Below are 13,071 nucleotides of genomic sequence, written 5' to 3'. Positions count from 1 at the left end.
ACAGACATATTTTCCGATTGTTTTATAAATTTTCTATATTATTTTTTGTGTTTCTGTCTGTTAGAAATATCCAACCCCGGAATTAACAGTTTTTCACAGTAATCTAATCTTATTTTTTAACAGTAATTTCATCCACAACCCTACAAAACATTTAGAAAATTTCAGATTTTAAAACGTTTATTTTGTTAGATTCATGAAAAAGATTAAAAAAAATTTCTTAAACATTTGTGTAAATTTTCACTGATTTTTCATAAAAATAGTTTTTAAATAATGATACTCACTCTCTTTATATTGTAAAACGTTGTAATGTTTTTCATGAATAACGACGCAACGGAAACAGTTTTCAATCCTGAAACAAAATAGAATTCATCAATAAATTATTATATACAAGACGTAAATTAATTATTTATGATAAAAATTTAATTTAATTCCGTTACTAACTGTAAAATGTACTAAAAAACAATATAAAGCTGTTAACTAAATGATAATAAATCAAATACAAAATTTTACTATGTACTCATACATTCAAACACAGGAAATTATTTTAACGAGTGTTTTACCGTATTTACAAAGCATTTTTATGACTACGATTTATTTTTAGACAATTTAAAAAAAATTTAATTCTCCTATGTACGTTGCAATCTGTTCAACTAGCGAACAGTAAGCAACCCCCACCCTCCTCTACAGATAATGAGATGAGGATGATATTATGACACGTAAATTAAGGTGTAGCCTTGTACACACTTACGTCGACCATTCCTGAAACATGTAGTTAATTGAACCTCAACTACCAAACTACACTGTTATCCACTGTCTAGTTTTCAAATCCGTATAAAAAGCAACTAAATTTTACTAGGATTTGAACCTCAGAATCTTCTACTTCGAAAATTAGCTGTTAAACAACTGATTTGCGACGACGAGTTAACTCGTCGTCACAAGACCAGCCCGGTGGGCAGGTCATAAATAATTTGAACATATTTTTCGTTGTTTTATGGGAGATCATTGTAATTTTATAATAGAGTAAATGAGTAAATTCTGCTGGCATTCTAAAATTTAAAATATTTTTGTGAGAAAAGACAAGAAGTTTAGAAAGAAAACTTAGATTAAAAATAATACTCATGTATATTACTGCATTCCAGAGAATTTTAGATTTTGTTTGATAGCAGGTTTATCTAATTTCTTTATATTTCTTTTCTTTTGTTAATCAAGACTCAGGTTTCTCACTTTTCAAATTTTTACCAACGACCTATCTATTTAAAATGAAAATGAACTTCATCTTTGTATACTATACTACTGAAGAGGCACTCAATTTATCAATTAAAACTTTGTTTATAATTGATCCAAGTAAAGAACTAGTTGATCCGGAAAACCACTGTCTTTAATTCTTCAACCATGAAATTCTCTGCTGACTTGAAGTACGGAGTCTTATATTGGAAATAAACTATGAAACCTGGAAAACTTTACTTTTCTAGATGTTTCGGCACATGTTTAAAGTACTTCAGCTTTTACTTTTTAACAACCTTACCTACTCCTTTGTTAATAACCAATCTTTTGGGAGCATCCTCATTGAAAACCTTACCCCTTTAACTAATTTTAAAGAATCATCAACAAATATATATATCGAAGGTCTTAATTCTTTTCAACTATGCTTTTGAAGTCCAAAATTTTACCACCATACAAAAACACAAAGAAAATATAGCACTTAAAAAATTATCAAACAGAAACTTAAAAGTAAATTGTTGCTGAATAGGACATTCCTTATTTGTACAAAAAGCTGAAATGGTTAGTTAAGTGAATGTTAATTTAGTTTACGGTAATTTAGTGAATCTAGCTAATAGTTTCGGCGTACATAATACATACGTAGGTATGTATCTCGCATAACACAAAAACAATTAGCTGTAGAATGTTGAAATTTTGTATTTAGGACTGTTGTAACATCTAGTTGTGCACCTCCCCTTTTTATTGCAGTTGACTAAACCAAAAGTGTCCAAAAAAGCCCAAAATCCCCCAAAATTTGGATTTTTAACTTTTTCTTAACTCTTGTATAATAAGCCCTCATTGTGAGCTTTTCAGTGAAATATGATAAGTGGTACTTAGTTTCATTGGTTCCAGAGTTATACCGAAATAAATTTTTAATTAATGAAATATTTTATCTTACAAGAGGAAGGGACATCGGTTCGAATCCGACTTCGTATACATATATTTTTGTTTAACCTTTTTTTTAATTTAAATACATGGATTTATTAATAATTGTTAACCTGTGATTGTAAAAAAGTTTTACAATAAATAATAATTCAATAATAACAAAAAAAAGAAATTAAAAAAATTAGAAGTTATAAGTGAAATAAAATTTTATGTAATTTTCATTTTAATTCAAAAATTTTTACGGAGGCTAATAATTATTAATACATAATAATTATTAATATTTAAAGTAAAAAACAAAAAGTTAAAAAAAAAATGTGTATATGATGAAGTCAGATTCGAACCGATGTGTGCATAGTTACGCATCCTTCGACACGTTCTCAGTTACACCACATAACTACTTGAGCGAAGTGAAACAAAATTAATATATAAACTAATACAAAATGCTGATACAGTCACCACAAAAACGTGTAATGCCTGTGGTGTCCACCATAATGCAATTGTGTAACTGTCCACTTTTTTAAAGAATTGGTGGATTGTATCTCACTTTCAAATGAAATATTTTTAAATATAGTGCAGCAAAAAATGTATATATATATATATATATATATATATATATATATATATATATACATTTTTTGCTGCTATATATATATATATAATTTAATAGGCGTAAAAGGAAGTCACGTGGTGTCCACATCAGAATTTTTTAATATAAAACTTGAATTTTTACAAACTAAAGTTTTTGGCGAATAAATAAAGTTATTAAATATTTTGAATAATCATCCTATTTGTTTATAATTATTTAAAATTATTTATTAATAAATGAATGAACATTTTACAGCAGTGTTTAAACGAGTACTTGTATATATGCTAGTATATTTATGTATAAAGAGATATAAATTCAGGTGTAAACTCTTAGTATTTAAGTTGAGATTGTAGAAAATGTACACTCAAAAGCTATGTATATATGAATAGAACAATTTTCTCTGCTTTAGCAAATTGTAACGAGTACTTGTGTATGAGAACGTACCAGTATTTATTTGCACGCTTGTTTTAATCTAACCTGCCTTTCATCATCAACGAAGCATTTTATACACTAATATTACTACTACTATCACAATTTTCTTGAAGTTTTTATACACAACTACTGCTTCTTTTTGAAACGTTATACAAATTGACAGTGAATATTTAAGACGATGATAATTACATATACAAACGAAAATAATAGTCCTGAATGGTATTACAGGTCGTTTACTGTAATTAAATATTATTATTAAAAGGCTATATTCGTATTGTGATGCCAAGGGACTTTCCATTACAGTTTAATTTTCTCAGGGATATTTAAATTTATAACTTGCAATAGATAGGGTGTTCTTTCTTTCTTTTTTCCTGTTTAGCCTCCGTTAATTACCTTTCAGATTCAAAGGATAAGTGAGGATGATATGTATGAATGTAAATGAAGTATAGCCTTGTACAGTCTCAGCTCGACTATTCCTGAGATGTGTGATTAATTGAAACCCAATAACACCAAAGAAGACAGGTATCCACAATCTAGTAGAGAAAGGGAAAAATCGGAAAAGGGAAATAAGGAAAAATCGAAAAGGTAAAAGGGAAGAAGAGAGAAATGGAAAGAAGAAAAAAGAAAAGAAAAATCTATTTTGTTAATGTTTTATCAAACTTTCAATTGTATTCATTTAATATATATATATATATATATATATATATATATATATATATATATATACACAAATCTAGCAACAGCGAAGCATTGTCGGGTCTGCTAGTTATAAATATAAATACAAATTTAATAATAACAATTTTTTTATGGCTTCCACAGTCTGCTTACAACCAACCTCAACCATTCATTGAAAATAAAATTTTTAGAAGTTGAAATAATTTAGACATGGAGAAAGTACAACAGAACTTAATATGTTTAACTTTATGCGAAAGAATTCCACAAAATCAAATTATTTCTGTGTAATATCCCGACGTAATTTTTCAAATATTATTTCGACCGAAATATTACTCTGAGATTAATTTAGTTAACCTCAGAGATTATTGCATATTTCTTCTTCCTTTCATTTGAAAGGTTTTAGTAATAAAGTAGAAATAACTGCTAAAAAAAAGTATTTAAATTTGAAGTAACCGGAGAAAGAATTAATTAAATACGTTATATGTATTAAATACATTAAAATTATTAAAAAAATCTGGCAAAATATTCCACGAATTTCCCAGCTAGTAGTAATATAAAGAGTTAGAATTTAAAAAAAAAACAACAGAATATACATTTTTTAAAGGTTAAATATAAATTATTAAGAAAAATGTTTCTAAAAATATTTATATAAAAATTAAGCATAACTAATTTGCTTAAACTAAGTTTTCTTTGAATATAATACCCCTTTCAATAAGGGTAAAATAAGAAAAAGAAAAAAAATTCAAAAAGAAGTTTCTGCATTTTAGGTTCGGGGACTATTATAAAACAATCTGATCTGGACACCACATGACTTCCTTGCACGCCTAATACAAGGAAGTCATGTGGTGTCCACATAAATAAATTACATATTTTAAAAATAGGTTAAATTACATATACACATTTTTAAAAGTACATAATATTTTATTTCATTAATAACTTCTGATTTTTTCCATATTATTATTATTGAATTATTATTTATTGTAAATGTTTTTTACAATCACAGGTTAATAATTAAATGAAATTTAATAATTAAAAAAAAAGAAAATGAAGTCGAATTCCAATGTTTACTGAAAAAATTTTGTTCTCCCCATGCTCACGATCAAACACAAAGAAAAACGTTCCAATTTTTAGAACTTTTCTTCTGACCGATTTTTTTTTAATTTGATGACTTTTGAAATCTGAAGTATACTATTAAAAAGTAGAATATTTAAGCTTTATTTATTCGTCACTCTACGCCTCTTTGTTGCAAAGTTAAAGTAGTCTGAATACAATCATTTTCAATCATAAAATACAGGTGTCCCTTTAATTTTTTGTACTAGTGTAGAAGGTATTTAATTTTTGTTTGAAATATCAGGAAAACATAATTTTTGCCTTTTTTTTAATCATCGCCTTCCTAGACCACCTGAACACCCCCAATTTTCTGTGGGCCTTCTATCGCCCCCCCCCTGAAGGCCACCAGCGACCACAAGGGGGCGTTATCGCCCACTATGAGAACCAATTGCCCAGAATATTCAATAACTATGGATATCTATTTTTTTTTTTTTTTAACTCGTTGAACTGGTATCTCGATTTATAGGAATCTGAAATTGTTAATAATACATAATGAAAAAGATAAAAAATAAAATATATGTTGTGTAATGAAAATAAGGACATACACACACACACACTCATACTGTAACGCGAAGAGTTACACCAATGAATGTTGGAGAATTGCCAAACAATTCTGCCATGTTAGATACTAACGCACCCGCTACTTTTACCCCTAGATGTTTCTATGCCACACCCTCTTTAAAACCATCCCTAAAACAACCCCACCTTTAATAGAAGATGATGATGATGATGATAAGGTCATCTTGCTTTAGTAAGCATACAGACACACACACACACACACACACACACAAAATGTTATTACATGAAGGTATCTGATACGTTAAGTTGTATTATTTATTACGTAACCCTTACCCCTAATCCCATAGAAGTAGATAAATATTATTTACATTATTCAAATTCATTTACATATTCTGTAGGATATATATATATATATATATAAAATTCTTTAACTTTTCTAGCATGTACCTAATTATAACCCACATATTATATCTGCGGATGAATTTGAAGCATTTTAATAATAGTAAAAAATCATATTTTACTTCCTAATATGTTTTCTGTTAACGTATAAAATTTCATTCTTCAAGGGTGATTTTGAGTAAAAAAAATTACAGAATAAATAAAAATACTTGTATTAAAAAATATAAAATAAAAATAAAAATATAAAACAGACAGCAAATATTTTATTTTATTACTTTTTAAACTACTTTATAATATTACAATACAAAAAATAAACACAAAAAATAACAAAACGATGTTTTGCTCTAAATTCGAAGCTTTCTCAAAAGTACAACTGAAAACATAACCTACTTAAATATATGTTAAACACTATTGGAATGGTCTTATTATTCAGCCAGTCTGGAAATTTTATAAATAATAATAAATCATATACAAATACCTAACTAGCAATTCTTTTACACAAGAAAGTCTAATTTCACCGGGATAACTGAAATCCTTGTGAAATTTTTCACTAGCCGTAACTCGCAAACGATATAATTATGTTTATATGAACTTTTTTTATGTTTATATGCACTATTTATGAAATATTCTCACACAACTAGCGCCACACTAGTTGTGTGAGTAGAGAAGTAAAAAAAAATAAAAAATAAAAAAAACCCAGCGCCACTAGTGGATGTTTATGTTACTAATGATTGTTTCTGCCGTTTGTCAGGTGGTTACGTGTCAGTGCAGTATATGTTTTGTTGCAGTGAAGTATTGTGAGTACAGTTGTGTTTGTGTGTAACCCACCGGGTTAGTGGGTGAACGCGTCTTCCCAAATCAGCTTATTTGGAAGTCAAGAGTTCCAGCGTTCAAGTTCTAGTAAAGTCAGTTACATTTAAACGGATTTGAATACTAGATCGTAGATACCGGTGTTCTTTGGTGGATGGGTTTCAATTAACCACACATCACAGGAATGGTCAAACTGAGACTGTACAAGACTTACAATTCATTTACACTCATACATATCATCCTCATTCATCCTGTGAAGTATTATCTGAAAGGAAATTTCCGGATGCTAAACAAGAAAAAGAAAGCAAAATTGTGTTTGTGTAAAATGCCTTATTCAATCCAGAAGAGGATAGCTATAGTTAAGGCCTATATTCGTTCTGGATCGTTTGAAGAATCACTTCAAGTATTCGTAAAAAAATTTCTGAATGCCTGGAGCTTTCACAAGTGAACGAGCTGTCGGTAGAGGACGGTGGCTTCCACGTTCCCCAGAGTTGTCTCCTAGCGATTTTTTCCTTTGAGGCTACTTAAAGGAGAGAATTTATGCATCAAATCCCTACAATATTGATGAAATGAAAGTTATAATTCAACGGGAAATCAACGCAATTGATAACGTTTTACGTCAGACGATTCTCAATATGATCAGTCGAGCACAAAGTGCATCGATGCCCGGGTGGTCATTTTGAATTTTTAAAAAAAATAATGTAAATAAATAGAATATTTAAATTACGTTTTATGTTTTTCTTATTTAATTTATCCGTATCATTCAGAAAATTTTATTCCAACATAACCTACCGATTCTGCAGCGGTTACGTTATGGGTTCGATTTTATGTTGCTTACTCTGTATATACAGTATATATATATAAATGCGAATGTTTGTGGCGGGTTCTGTCTGTCCGTTTGCAAAAGCACAATGCGAGAACTAACCAATCGACCGATTGCTTTCAGATTTTCAGGATACATCCATGTTATCCCAGAGAAGGTTTTAAGATATAGATCGAGGACCTAGCCCTTTTGGGAGGTGAAGTTCTGAAGATTTCCTCGTCAAATTTTTGTGTACTTTAGTTACTACTATTCTGTATTTTGAAATTTAGGTTCTTTTTCAGTAATTTGTTAGGTCGGTATACATTAGTTTTTATTTTACAGTATTATCCTCACAATCATGAGGATAACGAACAAAACGGGGATACAGGAGGCGAAGCCCCTGGCTAGACGGAAAGGATGATCGAAGCAAGCTCAGAGCGGCTAGTATATAATAAAGTAAGACAAAGTAAATAATATTCTGTCGAAGATGAAACAATTATTTCTTACACAGATTTTCTCAGAATTAAATTATTTACAATGTCTGTTCCAAAATTTTATTTTTTTGCCAGCAATTTAAAAAGTTATTGTACTTCAAAAATAAAAATAAACTATCTTTGGAACATCAATCTTTTTATTTTTTAAAATAATCTTTTCAAAAATTACAAGACGTATACTTCTAGGATTCATTTTATTCAATTTTTCAGGTCAAAAATTAAATGAAACCATCAAATTAACCCCTTAATTTTATTTCCAAGAATTTCAGTACTATTTCATTTTACCTCTGCTACAAAATGTTTTACATCAGGGCAAAATGTTTCGCAAGTTGTAGTTCGATATGTTTATATGAAGCTTTTTCTTTATATTCTCTTGTAAAACATATCCTGAATTTCTTCCTGTTTCTTCATGAAACACTCTGTATGTATATATATATATTAGATGCCATATAGAATATTCGTACATATATCATGTACGTTGATTGTAGATGATTCTAAGAACGGCATAATAATTACAAAAAAAGCAAGTAAGTCAGACTTTCTAGAGAAACTGGGAACTGAACCTGTTACTCAAAACCTTATCCACTGAGCCTAACAGATTTTCCCATATCAATCCACTTCAAATACATCGAAATTTAGATGATATTTAGCTGTAAAGTTACGCTATCAGTTTCTCTTTCAAATGAACTAGTTAAATAATATACATCATTAATTTACCAGGAAACAATTCTGAATAATGCTTGTTACACTTCAGAAGTTCTATATGGATTACAGCTATACGAAAGACTGGGGCAGATAAAAAAAGTATGAAATTAATGAATAAGCAAAAAAAAAAAAAGCTATTATACTTATCCCGATCTCTGTGGTGAATGGTAGCAACTCTGCTTTTCATTTATAAAGGTTCTGGGTTCGAATACCGGTCAGACATGGCATTTTTTTCACATGCCCAAAAAAATAATTAATTTCATTATCATCCATTGGCAGCTATAATAGTTTGCCAGCCAGAACAAAAGAAAAGCTCGTGTGTACTTATGTACGCATGTAAGAAGTTATAATTCTTTGGCGTAAATAAAAAAATATATATATTTTTTACGCATTCAAACAAATTTGAACTGATTCAAGCGATCAGTAGACGACATTAAATACAATAAATAAAAGTTTGAATAAATAACACTTAATTATTTTATATAATTTAAAAAGTATTCAAATATTCGTTGTCATATAAAACAAAGTTCATCGAATATATTTCGATTAGTTTAGTTCCATTAATTCTTCGGATGACGAATTAATAGGCACGGGAGGGTGGGGGTTATCAGCGGCTTATGATATGAAAAATATGATACAAGTAGTTTTATTTTATAACAGAGTATTTTATCAAAAATTTTGTTTTTGGTAAATTTAAAATTATGTATGCAAAATCAGGAATTTATCTGATGTGCGCTATTTTCTGTGTCAATAAAAAATATAATTTTACTCATAAAAAACAATACTAACATAAATATAACCTAAAATCTTGATATACCATTTAAAAAAAAAAAAAATAATAAATAAATATACGCTGCAATATAAATAAAGTTTTGAATATGAACAACAATATTCACAGTTTAAAATTCCCATCTTCAGAAATCCGTGTATATAAATATATACTGATTACGACTCAATATCTGTTGTGTTTACAATCCGTGGTAATCACTTAATTGCATTGAATAACTGACTGAATTAGACACTACACGCATATGCGTGTAGTGTCTGATCCACTGATCCACTTGGGTCTAAGCAAATCTTCGTATATATATTACATCGGCACGCGCAACTTCCGTAACTTAATGAAAACACACTGATCAGTTTCTCCTAACGTGCCAAAAGAAGTATAACTTCAAAAAGCGAATACAAAGTTACAAACATCCAAGCAAAGAGAAAAAAAAACTATTTTACAATTTAATGTAAATGTCGAACATATTATCAAAATCTCAACTTAGTAAAAAAAACATTTCAAGAAATTAATGAACTGTTTAATTGTATCAGTTAAGAATATCTGAAGTTTATAAATTTCAAAATTAAAGCATCAAATGATTTATTTTATTTATAATAAATTAAAATTAGGTTATATAATGGAGAGTTCAGTATGATATTAACCTGTTAAAATTTGAATGTTTGTATGATACATGAAGATGTATCAAATTTCACACTTTAAGGTTGAAATGAAATGAGACAGGAGAACTGAGAAAGAAGAGAGAGATGTGTACAGAAGTTTCTAGATGGATATACACTAGGGATAGCTATGCGACATGGTAATCGAGTGTAAATGGACCGACATCGGGTTTTCGTGACAGTGTAACATGCCCCATGAAATGGTAAAGTTCTCGATGAACTAAAGGCAAGTACTGTTGAAAACCGCAGCATTCTGTTTCAACATAAAATAGTTATATCAACATCACTCAAACCATCGTCACATCCTCTTCAATGTACACCGTACTCCTGACAGAATAATGAATAATAATTGTTTCAGTACGTAGGAACTTGTCACGGTGGCAACCCTTTGAAACAGGCATTAAATATCACAGAATAAATTTATAATTGGTTATATAATTTGTACATTAAAACAAAGAACGGTTATATTTCATTATTATAATATAAAAATCTATCAAAAAATAATTTTTTTAAATAATTGTTCATAAAAGTGACAATACAGAAAAAATAAATAAAAATAAAAAACAATTTCTGCAGTATGCATTATAAAAAAATCGTTTGTGAAATATTACGACGTACAAAACCGCTTGAAGAAACATAATTTTACACCGGATTAATTAATGTTTTTTAACTGACATCAAAACAAGAAAGAGGTTATCAATTTGGCTGTATCTTTACTTCCTTGTACGAAGTAAAGGAAGTATTGTGATCGAAAAATTTCAGTTTTCAGATTTTAACGGAAATATCCATTTTGATTATCTCTGAATGCGTTTTGATAGTTCCGGCGTGACGTCTGTACCTACGTACGTATGTATCTGACATAACTCAAAAACGATTAGCCGTATGATGTTGAAATTTTAGAATTAGGACTGATGTAACATATATTTGTGCACCTCCCCTTTTGATGACAATCGAATGAAATAAAAGTGTCTAAAAAAGCCCAAAATCCTCAAAAAATAGGATTTTAAAATTTTTCTTACCTTCAGTAATACATACGCCCTCATTGAGAGCTTTTCAACGATATATCAATATTTTTCAGAGTTATAGCCAAATTGGTTCCAAGAGTTTCAAATTACAGGTTCCAGAGTCATAGCCAAATAAAAATTTTAATTAATGAAATATTTGCTTCATACAAGGGGAAGGCACATCGGTTCGAATCCGACTTCATATTTTTTTTTTTAATTTAAATATATTGATTTATTAATAATTATTAATCTCTGATTGTAAAGAAACTTTTACAATAAATAATAATTTTTAAAAACCAATAAAAAAAAAAATCTGATGTGGACACTACATGACTTCCTTTTACGCCTACTAAATATGTTGTATATAAACATATACACATTTTTTTTTTTAAATGAGAACATAAAATTTTATTTCACTGATAACTTCTGATCTTCTTTTTTTATTGTAAATTTGTTTTTACAATCAGAGGTTAATAATTATAATAAATATATATATTTACACAAAAAAAAAAGTATAAAAAAGAAAAGATTCGAAGTCAGATTCGAACCGATGAGCCTTTCCCTTGTATGATCCAAATATTTCATTAATTAAAATTTAATTTGGCTATAACTCTGGAACCAATGAAAATAAGTACCATTTATGATATATCGTTGAAAAACTCTCAATGAAGGCTTATTATTGTAGTTAAGAAAAAAATCAAAAATCCAATATTTTGGGAAGATTTTGAGCATTTTTGCACACTTTTGGTTCAGTCGATTGCAATCAAAAGGGGAGGTGCAGAACTAGATGTTAACAAAAGTCCTAAATCCAAAATTTCAACATTTTACGGCTAATCACTTTTGAGTTGCGCAAGATACGTATAGACGTCACGCCGAAACTAGTAAAAATGGATTCAGGGATGGTCAAAACGGATATTCCGTTGAAATCTGAAAACCGAAATTTTTCGCGATACAATACTTCCTTGTACGATGTACAAGGATGTAAAAAAAAAATATTAAAAAGTATCAGAAGTTATTAGTGAAATAAAATTTTATTTATTTTTTATTTTAATTCAAACATTTTTACAGATGTTATTAATAAATCAATATATATGTAAATTAAAAAAAAAGGTCAAAGAAATATATGTATATGAAGTCTGATTCGAACCGATATGCCCATGGTTACGGACCCGACACGTTCTCACTTACACCACGTAACTACTTCAGCGATGTAAAACAAAATTAATATATAAACTAATATAAATTGCTGTTACGGATACCAAAAAAAAATTTGATGCATTTTGGTCTCCACCACAATACAACTGTGTAATTTCGTATCTCACTTCCAAATGAAATAAGTTTAAATGAGGTGCAGCAAAATACGTGTATATGTAATTTAACAGGCGTACAAGTAAGTTATGTGGTGTTCACATCAGATTTTTTTTAATGTATGTTACGCAATATTTTTGATATTGCGTGTTTAGTAGGCCTATCGTTATTTTAATAAACTGTGAAATAAAATAATTTATAAAAAACAAAAGTAAAAACCGACTTCAAAAAATAATAGTACTAACAAAAATTGTATAACTATATTTCTGTTTATTAACTAAAGTTATTTACAAAAAATAACTATTTTTGAAGTCGGTGCCAGCCAATGTAAGTTAAAATAAAAAAAACTTATGATCTATAATAAAAATCCTATTTCAAACAATACAATATTGGTTATAGAAGTTTTACTAAAATAAAATGAGATCTACAAAAATATAATACAACAATAAAATGAAAAATACAAAAATATGATATAAGGATACTTTATAGATGCTTACGTACATATTTTATCACAAAGTTTTATCTTAGTGAACTCAAGAACAATTATTATTATAAATCTAATTTATAAACAATTTAATTTAACAGGCTCAAAGTTCTGTTTGCGGTAAGCCTCTGTAGTGGCGTGCTCGGAACCCA

The 13,071-nt window shown here is 28.7% G+C and overlaps 1 protein-coding gene across 1 annotated transcript in view; it reads right to left on the bottom strand.

Moving 5' to 3' along the window:
* LOC142332859 (uncharacterized) overlaps nucleotides 1-13,071 on the bottom strand; it is a 424,861-nt gene that overhangs the window by 80,978 nt on the left and 330,812 nt on the right. The window contains exon 4 of the mRNA XM_075379534.1: nucleotides 282-349. Coding sequence (XP_075235649.1) covers nucleotides 282-349 — 68 coding nt within the window. The remainder of the gene's footprint in view (nucleotides 1-281; nucleotides 350-13,071) is intronic.

The sequence above is a fragment of the Lycorma delicatula genome, chromosome 12 (assembly GCF_047948215.1).
Source record: "Lycorma delicatula isolate Av1 chromosome 12, ASM4794821v1, whole genome shotgun sequence".
Classification (NCBI taxonomy): domain Eukaryota; kingdom Metazoa; phylum Arthropoda; class Insecta; order Hemiptera; family Fulgoridae; genus Lycorma; species Lycorma delicatula.
The sequence above is the reverse complement of the archived record's forward strand: the minus strand, read 5'-3'. Positions and strand labels throughout refer to the sequence as shown.